At 41.0% G+C, this 19,822-nt stretch overlaps 1 protein-coding gene across 1 annotated transcript in view; it reads right to left on the minus strand.

The window, feature by feature from the left end:
- Window positions 1-18,278, minus strand: part of LOC111217282 (glutamate receptor-interacting protein 2-like) — a 32,634-nt gene extending 14,356 nt beyond the window's left edge. The window contains exons 1-9 of the mRNA XM_022739065.1: window positions 17,881-18,278; window positions 11,862-11,942; window positions 10,956-11,091; window positions 8,017-8,162; window positions 6,848-6,931; window positions 6,662-6,737; window positions 5,859-6,004; window positions 3,239-3,386; window positions 2,977-3,146 (exon numbers count right to left, since the gene is read on the minus strand). Of these exons, the coding sequence (XP_022594786.1) occupies window positions 2,977-3,146; window positions 3,239-3,386; window positions 5,859-6,004; window positions 6,662-6,737; window positions 6,848-6,931; window positions 8,017-8,162; window positions 10,956-11,091; window positions 11,862-11,942; window positions 17,881-18,058 (1,165 nt within the window). The 5' untranslated portion in view covers window positions 18,059-18,278. The remainder of the gene's footprint in view (window positions 1-2,976; window positions 3,147-3,238; window positions 3,387-5,858; window positions 6,005-6,661; window positions 6,738-6,847; window positions 6,932-8,016; window positions 8,163-10,955; window positions 11,092-11,861; window positions 11,943-17,880) is intronic.
- Between the last annotated feature and the right edge of the window lie 1,544 nt (window positions 18,279-19,822).

Genomic DNA, 19,822 nt, shown 5'->3' on the forward strand with positions numbered 1-19,822 from the left:
TCCTGGGGGGAAAGAAGCCGTGAAAATATCGTCTTATCATAACGTCACAACGCCTTTTTCAAGAACTGAATCATTATTGAATTGAGGTTTTAGAAGATACATGCCTGTAATTTTATAGACAAGTGATGCCTGTGCTGCACTTTTGAGACATTATTGAGACAGTTCAATAGTGAACTAATAATGAACCAAGGCAGTTCAAAAATTTTGCTGAGCAGCTTTGGAGAGTATTTCTATATGTGAGGAATGTAACTAATCAAGAACTGTACTTAAGCACAAATTTGAGATACTTGTCTTTTCTTTTTCTTTATACTACTACTCCACTTACAGTTCAGAGGGACATGTTGTACGTCTTACTGAAGTTCAGTCATTTGACAGTTTTAGTTACTTCATGAATAAAACATACGAAAAGCTTATAAAAAATGATGCTTTGTGATAAACAATGTGAATGAAATTCTAAATACATCCACAATCACAGCGTTGTCTTTAACTCATGTGTTTGGTGATTTTATCAGACGCCGTTATAAAATCAGGATTTTAGCAGCAGCTTGGAAGTGACTGCTGGTTAACATGTAGTCTTAATGGGCCGTGTTTCAGTCACTATTGCATTGCCTCTGTCTGACAACAGAAAGAGAAAAAGATGCAGATGAGAACAGCTTTATTGAAAATTTCGGCTGGATTAAAATACTGTATATGTGAGCACAGAGAGTGGGAGAAAGGGAACAGATAAGGAGCTGAAACCAGCCGACACTCGGCAGAACGTATATACAGTGCAGTCCCGTATGGCCTCGTATACGACCCTATATAAAAGGTTTTATGGTTCCAGCTTCCCAGATGTGAGGATTTGCTGCCTTTCCTTTTAATTATTGAAATAATTTTAATATATTTATTTCAGAATTTTGAGCTTTTGACTGTATGGCTTAGACAAAACAAACATTGTTAAGATGTCACTTTGGGCTCTGGGTAATGTTACCAGCATTTACTGTATTACTACTGTCTGAATTTTCACAACTCAAACAATCAATTGATTAATTGAGAAATAATAAATAATCAGCAGAGTAATGCCTGATGAACATAATCATTAGTTGCAGGCCTATACAAAAATATTACTATTACTAAATACTACTATTTAAATACTCCAATACTGGTCTCTAAAGGATTTAACTAGACAGGTGGCAGTTTGGCAAATGAAAGTTTAGCTTGCAGACTGGAACAGGCAAATTAATGAACAAAGGGCAAATAAAAAAAAAAAAAAAAAAAAAAAAATAGAAGAATGGATTCAGTGATCCCAGAAAACACTGAACTCCGGCTTTGTCATGTTGTATGATGCTTCCCGTGCTCACATGTTATGTCGTCCCTGCAGCTGCTGACCCAGAAATAAGTCTGCAGATCATGGCACGAACATGATCTCTGACAGAGAAAGTGTGTGTGTGCGTGTGTGTATCTGTATCTATTTGTGTGTAGCTCGTTGGTATGCATAAGAGGCCAAGTGTGAAGGCAGAGGGATTTCGGCCGGCAGCGTGCACACACATACACTCATACAAGCACAAACACGTCACACACAGAGGCTGATTCACAGCACATGGAAGAGGGCAGCTGGGAGGCAGACAAGCTCTTTACAGCTGTAGGTAAAATAGCTAAGAGCAGAACAGTCACAATACATATGGTGAGGACATCATGCTGGAGCTCTTCTGTATATTCTCTACACACAGAACCACTTCAAAAGATTTATATGATGTAGTGTTAAAACAATGAGTCACTTAGTCAACATTTTCCCCCGTAAATCCTTTGCTTTGTCCTGCACATTTGCATATTTACACCCAAGCGTGTACAAAATTTCAATGTATAGTTTGCCTTGTAATTGTCATATTGTTCCATTTTTTTTATATGAAAAACTTCAGCGGACCTATATACACATATTTTGATATTACAGTGGGAGAGGTACACAGATCCCTTACTTGAGTAAAAATACTCCATTACAAGTAAAAGTCCTGCATTCAAAAATCCTGCTGACAGCAAGTAAAAGAACAGATACATGATCATCAAAATGAACTTAAATGCTCGTTCTGCAGTAAAATGTTCCCTGTGATTGATATATGACTTTTTTTTATTTCTAATACTGATGCAATGTGTAAGCAGAATTATACTGTTGTAGCTGCTCAACATAAAGCTAGTTTTAACTATTTCATGTACAGCTTGGAAGTTTAGACCAGTGTTTTCCAACCTGGGGATTGAGCCCCTCCCAAAGAATCTCAATATAAATCGGGGGTTCATGAGAACAAATTATCTTTTTTTTTTTTTCTTTATTCTTTAATTGTCTCTTTTTGTGAAATGTTGGGTAATTCAGGCTGTTTTAGCTTTAAACTGGAAACTGGAAACTTGTGATGGACAATTTTATACAACAAAAGATCAACTGAATGGTCAAAACAATAAATAACAAATGAATCAATAATAAAAAATAAATAGTTGTACACATTTTTATCCATTCATTCATTTTCTACCGCTTATCCTCTAGTAGGGTCGCGGGGGGGCTGGAGCCTATCCCAGCATCCTTTCGGGCGAGAGGCGGGGTACACCCTGGACAGGTCGCCAGTCCATCGCAGGGCACACAGAGACAAACAACCATTCACTCTCACATTCATACCTATGGTCAATTTGGAGTAACCAATCAGCCTAGTCCCCATTTGCATGTCTTTGGACTGTGGGAGGAAGCCGGAGTACCCGGAGAGAACCCACACAAGCACGGGGAGAACATGCAAACTCCACACAGAAAGACCCCGTGTCCGAGCCGGGACTCGAACCCGGCACCTTCTTGCTGTGAGGTGACAGCGCTAACCACTACACCACCGTGCCGCCCCCCATTTTTATCCAATATATCAATTATGCTTCGTCTCAAATGATGTCCCCATTCACTGCAGAGTCTTATATCTCTGTCTCACATAGACTTGCTGTGTTTTTTGTGTCACCTGCAGGACATACCTGTGTCTTGTGGCCTGGCAGGAAGTCTGCTCTGACTGGCTGGAAGTATCTCTAGTTTGACAACATCTGAGGTGCTGGCTAGTAGCTGCGTGGCCTCCATCAGGGAGCAGTGCTCGGTGCTGGTCCCATCTATGGACAGGAGGATGTCACCTGCGTGCAGCGCTCCACACCTGAGAGAGTGAGATATAGTCAGACTGTGCCAGGAAAAGTTTCTCTTAGGAAACTATCTGAGGAGCAGTGAAATATAAGAGGTTGGTTTCACCTCTCCACCACGCTAGCTGCCTTTATCTTGTCAATAATAATGACTTGTTTGCTTCTGTATATTGTTGTGGTGAGGCTGATCCCCAGGCTGGCAGAGGGACTCTTCACTATCTCCACCAGCAGAGGGCCCGAGGCTTGCTGCACTGCCTCTGAAACAGATAATACACACAGAGATGATAGAGGCCAACAAGTTCACTGGATGCATCTATAGCCAGGAACACAATATAATCTTTACAATTGTTACAATCTTAACCAACAATGGAAAAAAAACCCACAACACAGGTGAGCACACTGTGTTCAGATTTACATTGTTACAGTTTTTCTCTGTTGCTGTGGCACAATTTTCAAATGAAAGTAATTCAATACAATTCTCAAATCCACAGTTAATTCTCTCACTATATGCATTTGTTGTTGCTTGATCCAGTGATGTGCTGACTTTGCCTCGATGACCGAGGTGGACTACATTGCTTTTCAAATGATTTGTATCACTCAAGCATATTTTTCAACATGCTCATTGTGTAAATTCTCACATTCGGAGAGGTGTAAATCAACTACTAAGAGCTGCAAGACAACCAGAACAAGATGCAAAGCAGCCAAAAGTAAATGCAAAACTACTAAATATGGATTAAAAAAAAAAAAAAAAAAACAACAGGAAGAAACACAAACTAACTGCAAACATCTGAGTGTTTGTTCCTCTTTCAGTCTGGGTGTCTTGCTCCTATGTAGGAGGGTTGGGGGGGCATTAACGTCAGTGCCCAGGAGCCTGTTTTACTCATAATCCATCCCTCTAACAAGTGAGCCTTCAGATTCAATCAGTAACATGTTCATCCTCAGTGTTTAGTGCAACTTATCACATGCTGTAAAATGTAGTTTCCATGTGCAACATCTAGACTGTCATGTCTCAGAGACATTTACACCAATTGTTTTTACTTCCTGCAGGTGTCACAATTACTCAGTACGGACCAGACAGACAGACAGACAGACAGACAGACGGACAACAGGATGCTCATACAGAAGAGAAGATGCAAAATGTGTTGGTTTGGTCAGAGGAGGACGTGGACACAGAGGAAGGGACAGTGAGGACATGTAGGGGAAAGTCACACCATGCCTAATTATTTCAGTGTACTATTATTTCTCCAGATTTCAGTTCTAAAGTACATTTTTCTTATAACTGTGAACCCTCTGACTGGTTCAGGCTGAAGGCAGGAGGTCTGAATCCTAAATTCCCACATACAGAGAGATAATGTGTGTCAACTGTCCTCGGTGACCTGCCCTACTTCGCACAGACCAGTGTGCAATCCTGAGAATTACTCACTATGACCAAATGGAGGTAATAATCATTTAGTGAGCTCCTGCGTTTAGTGGCATATTTTACTCCTTTTGGACCAAAGGTTGAGGATATTGTGATTTGATTCACTCTGTATTTCCACAGTCAGATTGGCTCTGCATTGTTTTTTTTTAATTTGATTACAGTTATTAAAAAGTTTAGAGCGTTGTCTTTTCTCTATCTATCACCCAGTTGGCTTCAGAATGCTTTATTGTTGATGCAGGAAGTGGAGATTGGACTTTCAATTATTGAAATAAATTTGTCTTTGAAACAAATTGTTTTAGTTTGTATGACTGCACATTCTTTCTTAGGCTATAATTATGATTATCAAAATAGCTTCTCCTTTCCACTGCAGCTGCTTGTTAATTAATTGCCTTTGTGGGTGTTCTCTCTCTGTAAGGGTCTATTCGGGTCAGGTCTGGCTGTGACCGGGTCTCCCTTGGATCAGGTCTTTCTTTTTTGAAAATTAATTTACGTACAACAAAAAGGTTTGGGGAGATTTTCCACAGACCTGTTTGGATTGAGTGAAGACCTCTAATGACTACTAAAGGCTGTGAAAACAGTTGTATAATGTCTTTTCATGTTTGAGAAAGTGACCCTGATGATGTCATAGTGATGTCATCAGGGTTATCCTGGGCTGGACATGAGGACTACACATTTAAAACAGAAAGCCTATGTTACATACTGGGGATGTGGAAGGATGTGGGAGTTTACCTTGTTAATGTAAAACATGCCATCAAACTGCATTATGGGAACTGTAGGATCCAGTATTTTTGTAGCTTTACTCAACCTAGAAACTAAAAATAAGGATATCTCAGCCTGTGCTGCTTAGATTATAATCATTGTTTTATGAATCTGTATCTTGTTGAATCCCCCAACTTTACAGGAGTGCAATACAATAATATAAAATGTCTGTTGCTCATTTCCAACCTTGTTTTATTGAGGTTATGTTAAAAAAAATCCTTAACGTTGACTGTTCCTGAAAGTTGTCCTGCGTGACATACTCTGCCTGAAAGATAAAGTCAAGTACTACAAGGACTCTGGCATACAAAAAAACAACTGAAATTAAACTTGCTTTGATTTAGGAGAGGAGAGAGAGCCACACGTTATGACAAAACACTGAATATCATCTACCCTTTCCCTGTTGAAGTGTGCTCTCGGGCCCGAGTGACTCCCCTGGTGGCGTCTCTAGCACCGACACTCATTCACATCCAGCCAAACGGCCACATTATTTACCCTCAGAGCAACGCTGCCCTACCATGCCTCCACATATTCCCTGTGTGTGTGTGCTCACCCATGACAGAGACGTCATACTCAATCAGGAACAGAGCTTCCTGGCCGCTCTGCATCAGCATGGTCAAAGCGTCAGCGTGCTTCTCTCTGTTTAAAGGCATCCCGTCTATGCTCAATACTCGGTCTCCGGCCTTCAAAGTGCCCTCTCTGGAGACACACAGAAGGAGGAAGAGAAAAAAAATGAAACATGGGCGACCAGAACAAGATGCTCATACAAGCGTCTAAGCACCAGTCACAGTAAATCATTAAACAGTTCCACATGAGTGTTCCCTCCCAGGTGAGATGAAGGATAAACGAGATAAACGGCCGTAAAAGTCTTTGATGGTGAATTATGTTTGCTCCAGTGTTTTGGTACTCGCAGTTTTCATGGGGAAGAGTGCAGTGCTGCATTAGCCTCAGGATGAGCAGTGCCCTTTCAGCTTTGAAGATAACATACTCTATATGTGTCGAAGCCACAGTTTCATGCACGGCCCTCAACATACACTAATGCAAAAGACATAATAGTGTGCACATACAAATATTGCAGATTTGAAATCCTTTTGATGCATTATTCTTTATATATTATATTTATCTATATTTTCATTGCGGACTAAGATAAGGCAATTAGTAAAACACATACCCATTAGTCTAGCCATCCAAATACACACGCATGCATGCACACTTACAATAATCTGAATAGGCTCATTCGTGCATGATCAAATCATAAAATGTATACAAGCCATTGACTTAAATGGGAAAGTGGTCTCAGACCTTTGGACTGTACTGTATATATGCAAACACTGAGTCATCTGTCCATGTCCTCACCTGTCAGCAGGACCCCCGGGTCTGACGTAAGTAACCACCAGAGGACGAGACCTGCGCCAGTCTTCATGGAAGCCGCCTAAAAAACAATCCACAGAGATAAAAAAAGTGCAAAGAGCTAGAACTTTTAATTTTTATTTTTACAGAATGGTTTAGAAAGAAATATCCCCATCAACTCCATCCACCTACCTCTCATGACAAACCCAAAGCTGTTTCCCTCCTTGTGTAAACACACCTCTATGGTTTTTGTTATGACTCCTGAGGGGGTCTGGACTAAGAGTAAGGAGAAAATGGCAAATTGTTATATATTATATATATGAAGTATTAGAAATGTAAAAAGTTATCTTTGTCTTGTAAGCGTTGAATCATGACAGTGAACACAACACTGTGAAATGTGTAATTAACCTCAGTGGAGAAATTTATTCTCCGTATTTAACCCATGTTAACCATTTAAGATTTGGTGATTAAAAGTGAGCTAAATATAGTTTACAATTTTAAAGATGTCTAGTTTTAACTGTGGTTTTAACGCAACTGAAATGAATTTTTTTCAGTGTGGAGCAGATGTGCTTCACAAATATATAAATGACAATGAAATAACTGTTTGATGTAACAGCAATGTCTAAAAAAAATTCTCAATCAAATTTAAACATGTAGAAATAAAGACATTTTGTGTTTTGATCTGGAAATGACAGGAGTAATTCTTACACCTTAATACAACAGTCACCATGAAGCCATGACTGCTCACATCTTGTTTTCATTATTTCTTTGTTCTCTGTGCAATTATTGTATTTATTTTTTTATTAATCAAAAATCATTGATTCTTACACTTTTATTAATTTACTTAATGATGTTAAAAAGTATGTCTGTATTTCTAATGAACTGTAATTTTCATGTCTGTAATGCACTTTGGTCAACATTTGTTGTTTTTAAATGTGCTCTATAAATAAATTGCCTTTTTGACTTTTTGGTGTGGGAAGATATTAAAGCAGCTGAAAAACACATTAACACACAGAGAAAAATGCAAACATGTAGAAAAGTCACAGTAGTTGAGTGTAAATCTGAGATGAGATGAGCTGTCAGACTTTAGAGTCTTTCTGAGCTGCAGTGGCTTCAACATGACTTGCATCATATGGATGTCCAGGTCTGAAGCCACAGTGCGTTTTGTTTACAGTCTGGAGCCTCAGCTAATAATCTTGTTGATTACAAACCAATTTCTTGTTTTCCTGTATTTGGAAATACAAAGCATTTGTTTCAGAAGCAGTGTAAATTTGTCTAAATATCTGCAAATTTTCTTCACAGGGCTTTCTCAATCTGCAGAGACTTTCAGGCCGTGTATTCATCTCGCACACTTCACCTACCGAATGGAGGCAGCTCGTACTCCACCTCCAGCACCACCCGCTCCCCGATGTTCTTCAGCAGGCTGATAATCTCATCATGGCGAAGCTTTGACAGGTTGATGCCATTCACTGACTTGATGTAGTCTCCTACATTCAGCTGGTCGCTCCTGTGGAAAGTGACGGACACTCTCACAGATTCACTGCGTGTCAACTGGTTTTTGGAATTGCAATGCTGTTAGTAATGTTGCAAATTTGCGTTATTAAAGTGCAATATCAACTATCAGCTCATTTCTGAATTATTACCTGAGTTTGTGGTCATTTCTTACTGTGGGGGCAGGTTTCAACACCTTAAAACTGCAAACATCTGTAATCTGACAGATGTGGCTTGTAATGATGAACCCACTGATAATTATCAACAACTTTTAGCTGTTCAGTTAGGAACACAGGTGAAGCAATTGACCATTTATAACAAACAGTTATACAGTTGAATTTATCAGAAAAGGCTCTGTAGTTTGAGGGGGCTCTCAATGAATCTGAGCAGCAAGGAGGATTGTGCTGAGAGAGCTAATCGGCCTGAATATTAATAAACACCTACATGAACATGAATCTTAGTTAAATCAACAATACAAAATACCACATAAGGAGGAGGTTGGGGTGGTGGAGGAAGCATGAGCATAGTTATCTGAGTAACAGTGATAAGTGTCAGGTCGCACACCTGCATGATTTTAATTGGATGTGACTTCCCACAGAGCTGTGAATGAGCCAGTCATCGTGAAGCATAGAGACTGCCAGTCGTCCTATACAGACACGACTTCAGTGTTCTGCCTCAATTTATCAATTCTCAGCTCAATGTTTTGGTTTTAGGAGCCACGACTTTCGCTCGCATCGTTTTGAAGTAGCTATTTGTGAGGTTCGTTATCACTAGGATTAATAACGAGTGAAGCATCAAACTTCATTCTTTTCTGCGCCAAGAGCTGTCTCCATTGGCCTTTATATTTCTACCACTTCTTTTCTTCTACTGACGTTAGCATGCTAACCAGCTAGCTCTGGCGTGGTCAGTTCGTCTCCTCACTGCAGTGTCCAGTCTGCCCTGAGGAAGTAGCACCTCTCAGACTGTGTATTATAACCTCTTGTCCTGTAAGTGTAACGATGACTGAATCTCTTGGCAAGACTGGTAAGTAAACAGCTGTTGATGCTAACTAGGGGTTGCACAATTAAACGAAATATAATGGAAACTGCAATATGTCCAAGTGCAATATCCAAATCACATGAGCTGCAAGGAGTCGCAGGAGCTGCAGTGTTTTTGATAAAGGGTAAAATGTGTCACAACATTGTTGTTCATTGTTGCGTTGTGGCGCTACAGAGACGTCCCGGCCTACAAATCATATTCTCCAGACTTAAAGGAACATGTTTGTTTGGTATGAGACCCAACAAAAATCACATTATCATCATTTAAAAAAGATTTCAGTGAAAGTGAAATGAAAAAAGACCATTTCAACTGAAATGGCATATCACAATCGCAATATCTGCCAAAATAATCGCAATATGATTATTTTTTTTGCATATTGTGCAGCCCTAATGCTAACGTTGTCTATGTCGCAGAAGCTACAAAGGCCTTTTAAACTCTGTAAGCCAACTGTTTGTTACAGTTAGGCCCAACAACAGGGGCCCAACAGCATATTTTGGCCTGAAGCCCCCTCAAACAAGTTGATCTGATCATGATCAAAATGAGATGCAACCATCTAATGTGAATAAATGTTGCAGCTGATTTTTTTACTGCATGATCGTGTGGTGTAAAAGAGGCAGAACTGATGCAGTGATAGAACCATGCATTGGATATTTACAAAGGTTTTCATGACTGGCTTTTAGTCATTTGTGTTCAGACGTTGTGGTAGTGTAATTATAACTCCCTTTGCTGTATGCAGACTAACATACAGAGGCAGCTGTGTAGATCAGTGCGAGTGTACGTCGGAGGGGGATGGCTGAAAGCCTCTCCTCCTCAGACACTGACAGAGATGACTGGACACGGTGCCTCACATATGACATTCTGAGTCAACACGCTGCTCATTGGATAACTAATTAATTAAATAGATGTTTTGCCCTGATCGTCCCTCTCACCTTTGGGCTACTGCCATTCAGCACTGACAGCAGACAGACAGACAGACGTCTTAACCAGCAGAGCTGACCGGCCTGTCATCTGGTCCAGTCTCATCACAGTGTCTCTGCCCATCTCTCCTGTCTGCCTGTGTGTCTCTCCACCCAGTAAATTAGCTAGCACTTCCACACAAGCATGAAGTCAGCTGTGGGAAGACAAGCTGCTTGGAAGAATTAGCACAGTGTCTGTCTTTAAACCTCCTTGGACTTGACAAGTGATGGCATATTGGGCCAAGACATTTTCAGAGGGGCTGTGTCATTCTTACAAAACTGTGTGTGTGTGTGTGTGTGTGTGTGTGTGTGTGTGTGTGTGTGTGTGTGTGTGTGTGTGTTAGTCTTCAGTCACACGCTGCTTAATCATCATGAAACGTGAGTCTTCTGCTGCATTTTTTCATGAGGTTGGTGTTGAGGAAAATTTTAATGCCGTTAACTTTGGGGAAAATCAGTTTAATTGAGTTGTAATTAAGCCATCTTTGAATGTAAAAAAAACAACCTCACAAATGAGTTATATTGAATAATTACCACCATGCAGTGAATTAAGCATGAAGTGACAAAAAACATCTAAAATTTAATTTATGGACAAATCCTCTATGGTTTCTTGGGGATTTTAATTTAACACAAGCCCTGTAAGGGTATTAGTCTGTGGGATGGAATCAAGCTGATATAACACAACGCCTACAGTCCTGCCGTTAAGGTGAGCTGGTGTAACTTTGCAACACGTGCACATTTGTGGGGGCAGAATAACATGTCCGGACAGCTCGGTGTGGTTGCCAAGTTTTAACCGCATCACAGAGCAGAGATCTCACCTGGCAGCTAGCCCACCTGGCCGTAGGTTTGACACTCTGGGCTTGCCGTCCTTGTCAGACCCTCCGGAGATGGTGAGGCCAAGGCTGCTGCCTTCCCTTTTCATCAGGTCCACTGTGGTCACTCCTCGGTACTCTTCTGCTGACAGATGCAGAGAAAGGCACAGATCCACAGTCAGCATTAGCGACTGCTTGACAGAATCACCCTGTCTGAGAGGCAACGAAAGACCCTTCTTCATTTTTCTTTCCTGAATCTCTCACTGAAATGCTCTCTGACACGCAACCACATACTTTATTTTCTCACTTTCGTGTCTTTTCCTTGTTCCTTCAAATCTCTCGGTCTGAGTGAATCTTTGTGACGGCTTCAGAAGAACGAGGAGGAGGATGAGTCTTAGTGTGGTGTTTTATTTAAACCATTATCTGGTAATGGAAAGGAAGGCAATGCATTATTACAAGAAACACACTAATTGAAAATTACAGCAGACTCATCAGGCCATAAATTGAAATCAAGTTGTATTCTTACGTGAATGAAAATTAGTTTGACATTAACTCTGATGGATATGTGGTTATATAGTGTCATCAGAGGACTCATTCTGTCTTGTGGTCCCCATTGTGCTGCGCTGTTAAATCCCGCTAAGTGAAGTCTACCGTGGGTGGTTTACTACCAATGACAGGTATGCCACACAAGCGTTTTTTTTCACCTTATCTAAGCATTCAAAACAGTGCAACATCCAGCAAAATACAGCAGACACGTGACTCTACATGCACACGGACAAAAATCTCAGTCAAATACGACATGACTCCCTCTTCTTCTTTTTGAGGACACAGGTGAATTAGGTGCAGTAGCATGAATCAGACAACAGAAACAGAAAACTAAATGATGTAAAGTCAGGTTTGACTGTATTGTACCTGAAAGGCTGCGCCTCCTGGATGAATGTGATTGGTCAGCTCCCCCGGACTCCTTGCTCCCCTTTGAGTATGGTCCTTCATCTGAGGAGACAGCAGGGAGGTATGAAACACTGTAGTTACATGTAGGGAAACTCTGCAGCAGAAGGCTAAATGAACGCGGCCATCCATCGCACATCGTGACAGCTGCCCACACTTTAATGCCTTGAACTGCACCCTGGGTAACATGGGGGCTCTGGGAGGGACACATCACTACGCCAACAGTCACATCCATCCATCAGGCATTAGCTGAAACAAAGTGATCAGCCTGGACTCAGGAACCTGGAAGGTCACTCCACTTTGTTTCCACGACAATCCTATAAAAGGGTCAGGGGTTTAAAATAGCTCCTCTCTGTCTGCAGCAAAGACCCTTGAAAACCATTAATTTAACACAAGAATACATTTGCGGCGAGCTTGATGTATGCGACCACTAAAGCATGGGAATTTTCCTGAAGGAACAGCATGCGGTTAATGGACTGTTCGGGCACGGAGAGAAAATCATCATTTTCATGTCATTTACAGCAGCTGCTACAGAAAACTGGGAAATGTTCAATCTGCACTGCAGGGCAAATGTGTTTTTAAATTTTTTTTTTTTTTTACCCACTCTGGGACCCATTTCTGACACAGCACTGGGCTGGCCTCAGATTAGCAGAGCCACTGCCCGGCCATCTGAACCTGAATGCAGCCATACAAGCATGTCAGCAGTCACGGCGATGAGGAAACTGACTTGGCACTTCTCTAATCCTGTCCACTGTGGATTACCTTTTCAGCCGTCCAGCACAGCGATTGAACATCATATTATAAACTTAAAGAAGAGCTGTGCCAAGTCCTCTTTTTCAGAGTGGAGGGGGCATGTTTGTGCCTATAGCACCACAGGCATCAAACTTAAGTCATCACAAACTAAAATCTCCAATGACTGAGGTTAATACGGCACAGTACAGACACTGATTAAAATCTTATTTTTCTAACACCCGTTAGTCAAAAACTGTATAACTTATAAACCAGAGGTTTTGAAACTTGTAGTTGGCCAATTGATTTGGTCTGTTCAACACAGGCAGTGCTTACAGGCAGCAGCAGTGGCTGTGACACACAACTCCTAGAGGCAACTGAGGTACTTCAAAACCCTTAGCGCCCAATTACTGCAGTTTGCATCAAATATCCTACTCCTTCTAAGAGTCATAACTCTGTCAAATTTGAACACACAGAGATGATACACATATTATTAGACTCAGTGTTACTTACTCTTTCCAAGGATATCATTAACTCCTGCTCCTCCCAGAGAATCATTGCATTTTTACGTTTCTTCCATGTCAAAGTAATCCAATACAACAGTTGTTTGTACATCCATGGAAACATTGCGAACATGAATTGCTAATAGTGATAGTAATCGTATTGCTCTATACCTATAGACCTATGGGAGGTCTGTCATTTAAAAGGTAACATCTTGACATGAAAGGTGACATTTCAGTTACTCTGACATGTCTTTCTGTTTTAGCTGTGCTGATTTGTAGAGACGTAACTGGGGGAGGCAAGTGCTGGGAGGGCATCCAACCTACTGCCTTCTCTCTGGCCACATCAAGTCTCCACATGTGCCAAACTGAAGCTGAAGCCTTCAAACAGCTGAGAGGCATGGATCCTTTGTCAAAACGTCTCTGACCTGAAACCTTTGGGCAAGCCCAGGATACGAGGAGTCCAAGAAGAAGATTCATCCTTCTTGAGCATGCACGGCTGCATGAGTCAGACCTGAGCTACAGAAATATCTCTCATGGACTTTGTGATGTATAGAACATACAGTGCATACGTATAATATGGTATTTCACACTAATTTACACACATCCCTGCACAAACATCCTGTCCAGTTGCTGTGAGGCACAAACACACATACACAAAGTGAGTGACACATCACAAACACATTAGGCTTGGCAAAAGCCTCGTAACCACGCCGGCTCCTGAGGGCCCCTGACAGTCCAGCAGCTGTCATTGCAGTCAAAAGGCAACATTAGCTCTGGGTTACACAGACCCAACTGCACTGCACGTGACTGAACGCTACTGTACCGTCAAACCATCCCCCAGTCATCCTCCACAAGCTTACAATAACCATCACTCACCCTAACGGCCAGAATTAGGATCAGGACGGAGCTGATTAATTAAACAGCCCCAACAATGAACCAACTACTGATTAAAAAAAAAGGGTTATCTCATCTCTGATGTCTTTGTAGAGTAAGAAGTTAGTTACTGTCTCAAGGATATGATTTACCATAGACACTGAATCTAAAGGAGCTTGGAGCATTGCACTGACTAAAATAAAATTCTGCATATAAATATGTGTTGAGTTAATTAACTCCTGATGTAATTCAGGGCACTGTACGCCATCCTTCCCATATCCAATCAGGATGTAGGTTAAATATGGGGGCAGCACTGACAATGACAATGAAATCATAATGCTATTTTAAGAAGTAAAACTTTATTTATACACTGGGCCCTGCCAGACCCAGTTTACGTTGCTATATCTGCCCCAAATACACATGGCAGGATGGTATGAAGAGCTGGTGGTCGAGTCCAATGACATTTAAATCTCTTGCAGTCTATCACTGCCATAATGCATGCACTGTAATAACTCCACAGTGTAATGCACTGCACGCAAAAATGCTCTACTTCAAAATATACTGAATAAGAATGAATCAACATATTTGCATTTAGATTAAATGGGTTATAAACTTGTTGAAGCTGCCCCTCAGATGAATACATTTAAGACATAAGCAGCTCTTTACATGTTAGTAAATAATCCAAGGGCTCACTCACCCCCCTCCTGCCCTAAAATCCTCTACTACAACACACAAGCAGACCCCCCCCACACACACACACACACAAACACACACAATATCAGTGTGGTGCTCTTACCAACGCTGTTCTTGGCGTCTCTCCTCAGACCACACAGCATGGCTGTAGTTTAGTCAGCGCAGCCACCCTCAGGAAGTCACCCTGCTGATCTTTAGTTGCGGGCAGAGAACTGAGGTTCCCCCTGAGGGTAAGAGCAGGCGACCCGAGAGACAGAGTCTCAGCCGCTCAGATAAAACAGAAACACCATCTTCGTTTCGTCATTCCTTTTCTCTCCAGTCAAACATTTGCTTAACCCGTGTCCCTGTTTTTAAAACCCAGTGAAGTCTGGAGCTCCAGAGGGCAAATTCTGATCCTCAGATGATCTCTAGTTTCCTCCTCTATTTAAACTTGGTGACAAAAAGATGTCAGCGTTAAATTATTCTCCTTAATCCTCAAAAATATGCATCTGCTAAACTCTGTCTTTCTATAAAATCCAAAGCAGGGAGAGAAATGGTCCACGTCCTTTCCTTGTCATCTTGCTGTGGTTCTGCTTTTCAGCTACTCTTACTAATCGTTCGTCCTTTTTCCAGAGGATTTATCATCCCTTGTTCATACACTCACATGAGCTCACACATAACATTTCTCTCTCTCATACAGAGCTAGAGTGAGTGTGTTTGCTCGCTCTCTCTCTCTCTCTCTCCCTCCACCAGAGGGGTTCAGTGAGGCAGGCACACACGATAGTCACTCCCTCCCCCAGCTCTCTCTCTCACACACACACACACACACACACACACACACACACACACACACACACACACACTCACACACTCACACACACACACACACACACTTTATCCATTTCCCACCTAGTCAAACACATCCTCAAACCCACCCACACACGCACACACACACAGTGAGATTAGACATGACAAAACTGCACACTCCCCACACATTCAACTCTAGGCACAATTAACACCACCTGCACATTCATTGTCAGACTGAGCCTTGCACAGTGTCACGTTTTCCTCTCTTTCACACACACGCACATGGGCACACACACACACACACACACACACACACACACACACACACACACACACACACACACACACACACACACACAGCAAAAGAAAATTCCTGTGCAGCTGCCTATATGAGAACATGTCTAACAGCTGAAGTTCATTCAAAATATTGTGCAGTTGTTGAGCATAGGACAAGTTCAGATTGTGAACATGTGAAAATAAATGAATGATCTGCAACTAGAAGAAAAAAAAAGGGACACTTAAAATCTGGGCACTTGTGTGAAAATGACATGCATGCACAGAGGGACTAACGTGTCTGCTGGCTGACCTGTCGCCACACCTGTCCGACCATTTGTCAAGCACACAAGCCTCGGCGCCTGCCACTTCCTGACCCCCACTGCAACCAATACCACCAACATCAAAATGCCTTCCTCCTACCTCACTGGCAACCCGTCTGATCCCTGTCTGCATTGTTTGTATTGGTCACTGCGAATCCTAGTTGTCATCACTGAGACTTTGGAAGCAGTAGATTAAAAAAAAACAACTTACAAAACAAACAAAAAAAAAAAAACAAAAAAAAAAAAAACTTACAAAACAAACAAAAAAAAAACAAAAACAAAACAAGGGCAAAAGCACACGGCACACTAAAATACCACAAAATTCTCAATGTGAAACCGCTCTCTATTCTACAACAGCCAATTTTACAGGTGTGTAAAGTGATTACAAACAAACATTTCCATTTTTCAGCCCGCTGTTGCATGAAGCCTAATTAGTCAGCTGTACCAGTGGACACAATACTCTTCAGTGTAGATAATTTCCTCTGAGAATTTTGTCCTTAATACCCCATTTACAATGTGAGCAAGCGTAGTCTTTCAGAGCGAGACTAATTAATTTCCAGCAGAATAAAGAGAATCAGGAGACGGAGCAGTGTGCTGGACTGATAAAAACCTCTGGGAACAGGGTGGCAAACGTTGGGTTATAATAAAAATTGACTCTCCTGCACTTCCTCTAGACTAGAAATCAACATTATTGATGCAGAAGGAGGGATAATGTAATGATTAGATTAGGGAAGAAGAAGGAAACAAAGAGTAGCAGAATTTGAAAAGGTTATAAAGGTGTAGGACTCAAGAAAAGATAGGTGTGTGGCTTTTTTCAGTATTTGGTGGTGCTTTTGTAAATTATTCATCTACATCATTTAAAAAAATCTTCTTGAATACATCCTGTTTTTCACCACATAGACAGAGTGGGTGTTCTGAAACGCGACCTCCTCATCGATCAAACTGACCACACTGCCATCTTATGGTGATCGGCTCCAGTTGCATGTGAAAATCTGAAAAGAAAAAATTACTAATTCACTTGACACCCAGCACGGATCAGTGTGCGACATGAACAAGAGCCCGTGGATAAGAATGTGTCAGACATACTCATGTTTTAGTATTCACCTTAAAGCACGTTCACAAGTCCAAGGGAACGCTCTGTTTAACAGGCCTGCTGCAAACTGCACACTTTTTTACTCTCTTTTTAAATTGACTGCAGATGATGAATGTCATTTGGTGACTCTTTGGGGATTCATTTACAGACAAACTTGTTAGAGTCATGTAATTTTGTATGGGCAACAAAACTCTCCTTGGTAACACTTTAATATTCCCCCTTTTTAGCATTTATAAGCTGTATACAAACATTTAATAAATTGCTCATAACATAGTATAATGCAGTTGTACACAGGTGTTTAGACATTTTACAGTATTCGTCAACAATTACAAACTTTGCATATGAAGACAAATTTCATATTATTATAACTGTGTTTTTACTGTATTGCCATTCATGAGATGTTTATACAGCAGCCTCCACTTATGGGGGTCCACAGGAGGAGGTGCTGTTGACAAATGCATTAATAAACACTTATATTTGCTTGTAACTACATTGAAGTGTGTTATAAACATTTTAAACATGTTTATATACTGCTTATGAATGTTTAATAAGGGGAGTAAAGTAAAGTGTTGCCCTCTTGTTTTCTAAATTTACATAAATTACATCACATGATAACAAAATATTTCACATTTTACATATCTGGCTTTACAATATTAAAGGCATGAATGTATTTCCATTTACCAAAACATGAGATTTCCAGTGGGTTTTACCTTTGGTTCTCCCTCTGATGATGCCCAGGCGACATCGGAGCGAAAAAGAGAACATCCTCCTCTTTCCCCCTGATGACCGGCCACCTTTCCTCAGAGAATCTGTCTGAGGGAAGGCGAAGGAGAGCTGCTGGGGAGTGAGGCGCCCCTTTCCAAACACTACCCTCGCCGACATGTTCATTTTCTGACCAGTGACAAGGTAAAAATGGATTCTGTCCTCTCCCTGACACTCTCACCGTCGCTCAGACATTGCAGTCTCTGCCTGTCCTGCTGTTCTCATGTTCTCCTCCCTCTCTGGAGAACGTCCAGTCCTCTCAGGTGAGTCTTCCGAGCCCTCTCCAGAAACAGGTGCAGGTTTTAAAAAAGAGGAAAGACTCAGGTCCAACACTGTGCCTCTTTTTTTTCCAACCACCATTGGTAACTTCCACATCCATACAGCCCACAAGCTGACTGGCTAAATAAATGTTATGTTTTAGCATCTCTGGCAATGTCAGTTTTACAGGAACAGATGGCGGAGGGCTCAGGGCTGTGGGGCACAGCGTGCCTGCCAGAATGCAATGGAAACTTTCTCTGCAGGGATCCGGCTCTGAACATCACAACACAATGTATATTCAGGGCAGGCCATTTCAAAGCAATCACTTTTGATAATATTCTATTTAATTTATTGATTAAGCAATTAGATTAAGCAATTGATTAAGCAAATAGACATGGATTTGTTGGAGCATGCTCATACAAGGTGCCAAACTGACTCCTTGCCATGAGTCTAAAACCTTAGGAGACTGTGAGCTGGCGTCTTCACAGTTGCCAAGGACTCCCAGTACGAATCCATTCTTGGCTTACTCCATTTTAACCTTATACATGTAGTGTATGTAGACTCTTACGATCCAGGAGATCCAGTGGGTTAGTAGTGGAACCCAGGTGAGGTATAGTCTCATGGAGACGCAGGGAAATTTGGTTCAACACCCATTTCTTCAATGTTTCAGTGTCTAATAAATTTGTAGTAGTTTTGTAAAGTCTCATGTCAATCTCTTAAAATGTTATTTGGCGCGTTTCAGTGTTTTCTTAACTGTGGGTATTTTAGGAGAAGCTGAGAAAAATAACCTTAATAACCAGAATAAATTAAATTGCCTAAACTGAACAGACGATCTGAGAATCACAGGGCTGAAAGTGTTTTCCGTTGAGGTATGTCATGAAATGCTGGTATCGTTAGTGACTTGTAAGCCTGGAGCTGTTCCTGGAGGACACACACACCTATGGCTGCCTGGGCTGTGTGGACCTACTTAGGCTAGTGTTTTTTTTTTTTTTGGATTAATTAAATGTGACGAAATTAAAGCCAGAAGAAATTATATAATGTAGTAATTCACAGTTTGCATGTTGAAACTGGCCCCTTGAGTTTGAAGAACACTGACATCTACTAGTCAGGGATGTCATGAAGCTGCATTGTGGGGAATGTAGGATCCAGAGTTTTTGGTGCTTGATTCATACTATGGGCTAGAGGTCAGCATACTGTATATATCCACTTCAACTTCATTAGTTTTGACCATTCACTTTCTGTTTGTTGCAACATAATGGAGGAGAAATACCAAATCTCCAGAGTGTCCCTTTAAAACTGCTTCACTTGCAGGATATGCTCCTGGCTAAACTTTCCATTACACTATAATACTATTTGTTCTTTAAATGAATCACATTTGAATATTTATACTGTATCAAGATATTTCAATTTTTAACTTGTTTTTCAATCCTTTTTATTTTTCTGAGAGACTTGGAGTAAATTCAGTTTAAGTTAAATAAAAAAATAAAACTGAATTGAGTCCAGAACGTTCTTTGACAGCAAAAAGCTTTACAAACTGTAAAAGCATGTACTCTTTCATAAGCTACCCTGGATCACATCTTGGAGGCAAAACTGTTTACACAAAGTTATGAAGGCTCTTCCATTTATAATATG

The sequence above is a fragment of the Seriola dumerili genome, unplaced genomic scaffold (assembly GCF_002260705.1).
Source record: "Seriola dumerili isolate Sdu_G_001 unplaced genomic scaffold, Sdu_1.0 BDQW01000043.1, whole genome shotgun sequence".
NCBI classification, from domain to species: domain Eukaryota; kingdom Metazoa; phylum Chordata; class Actinopteri; order Carangiformes; family Carangidae; genus Seriola; species Seriola dumerili.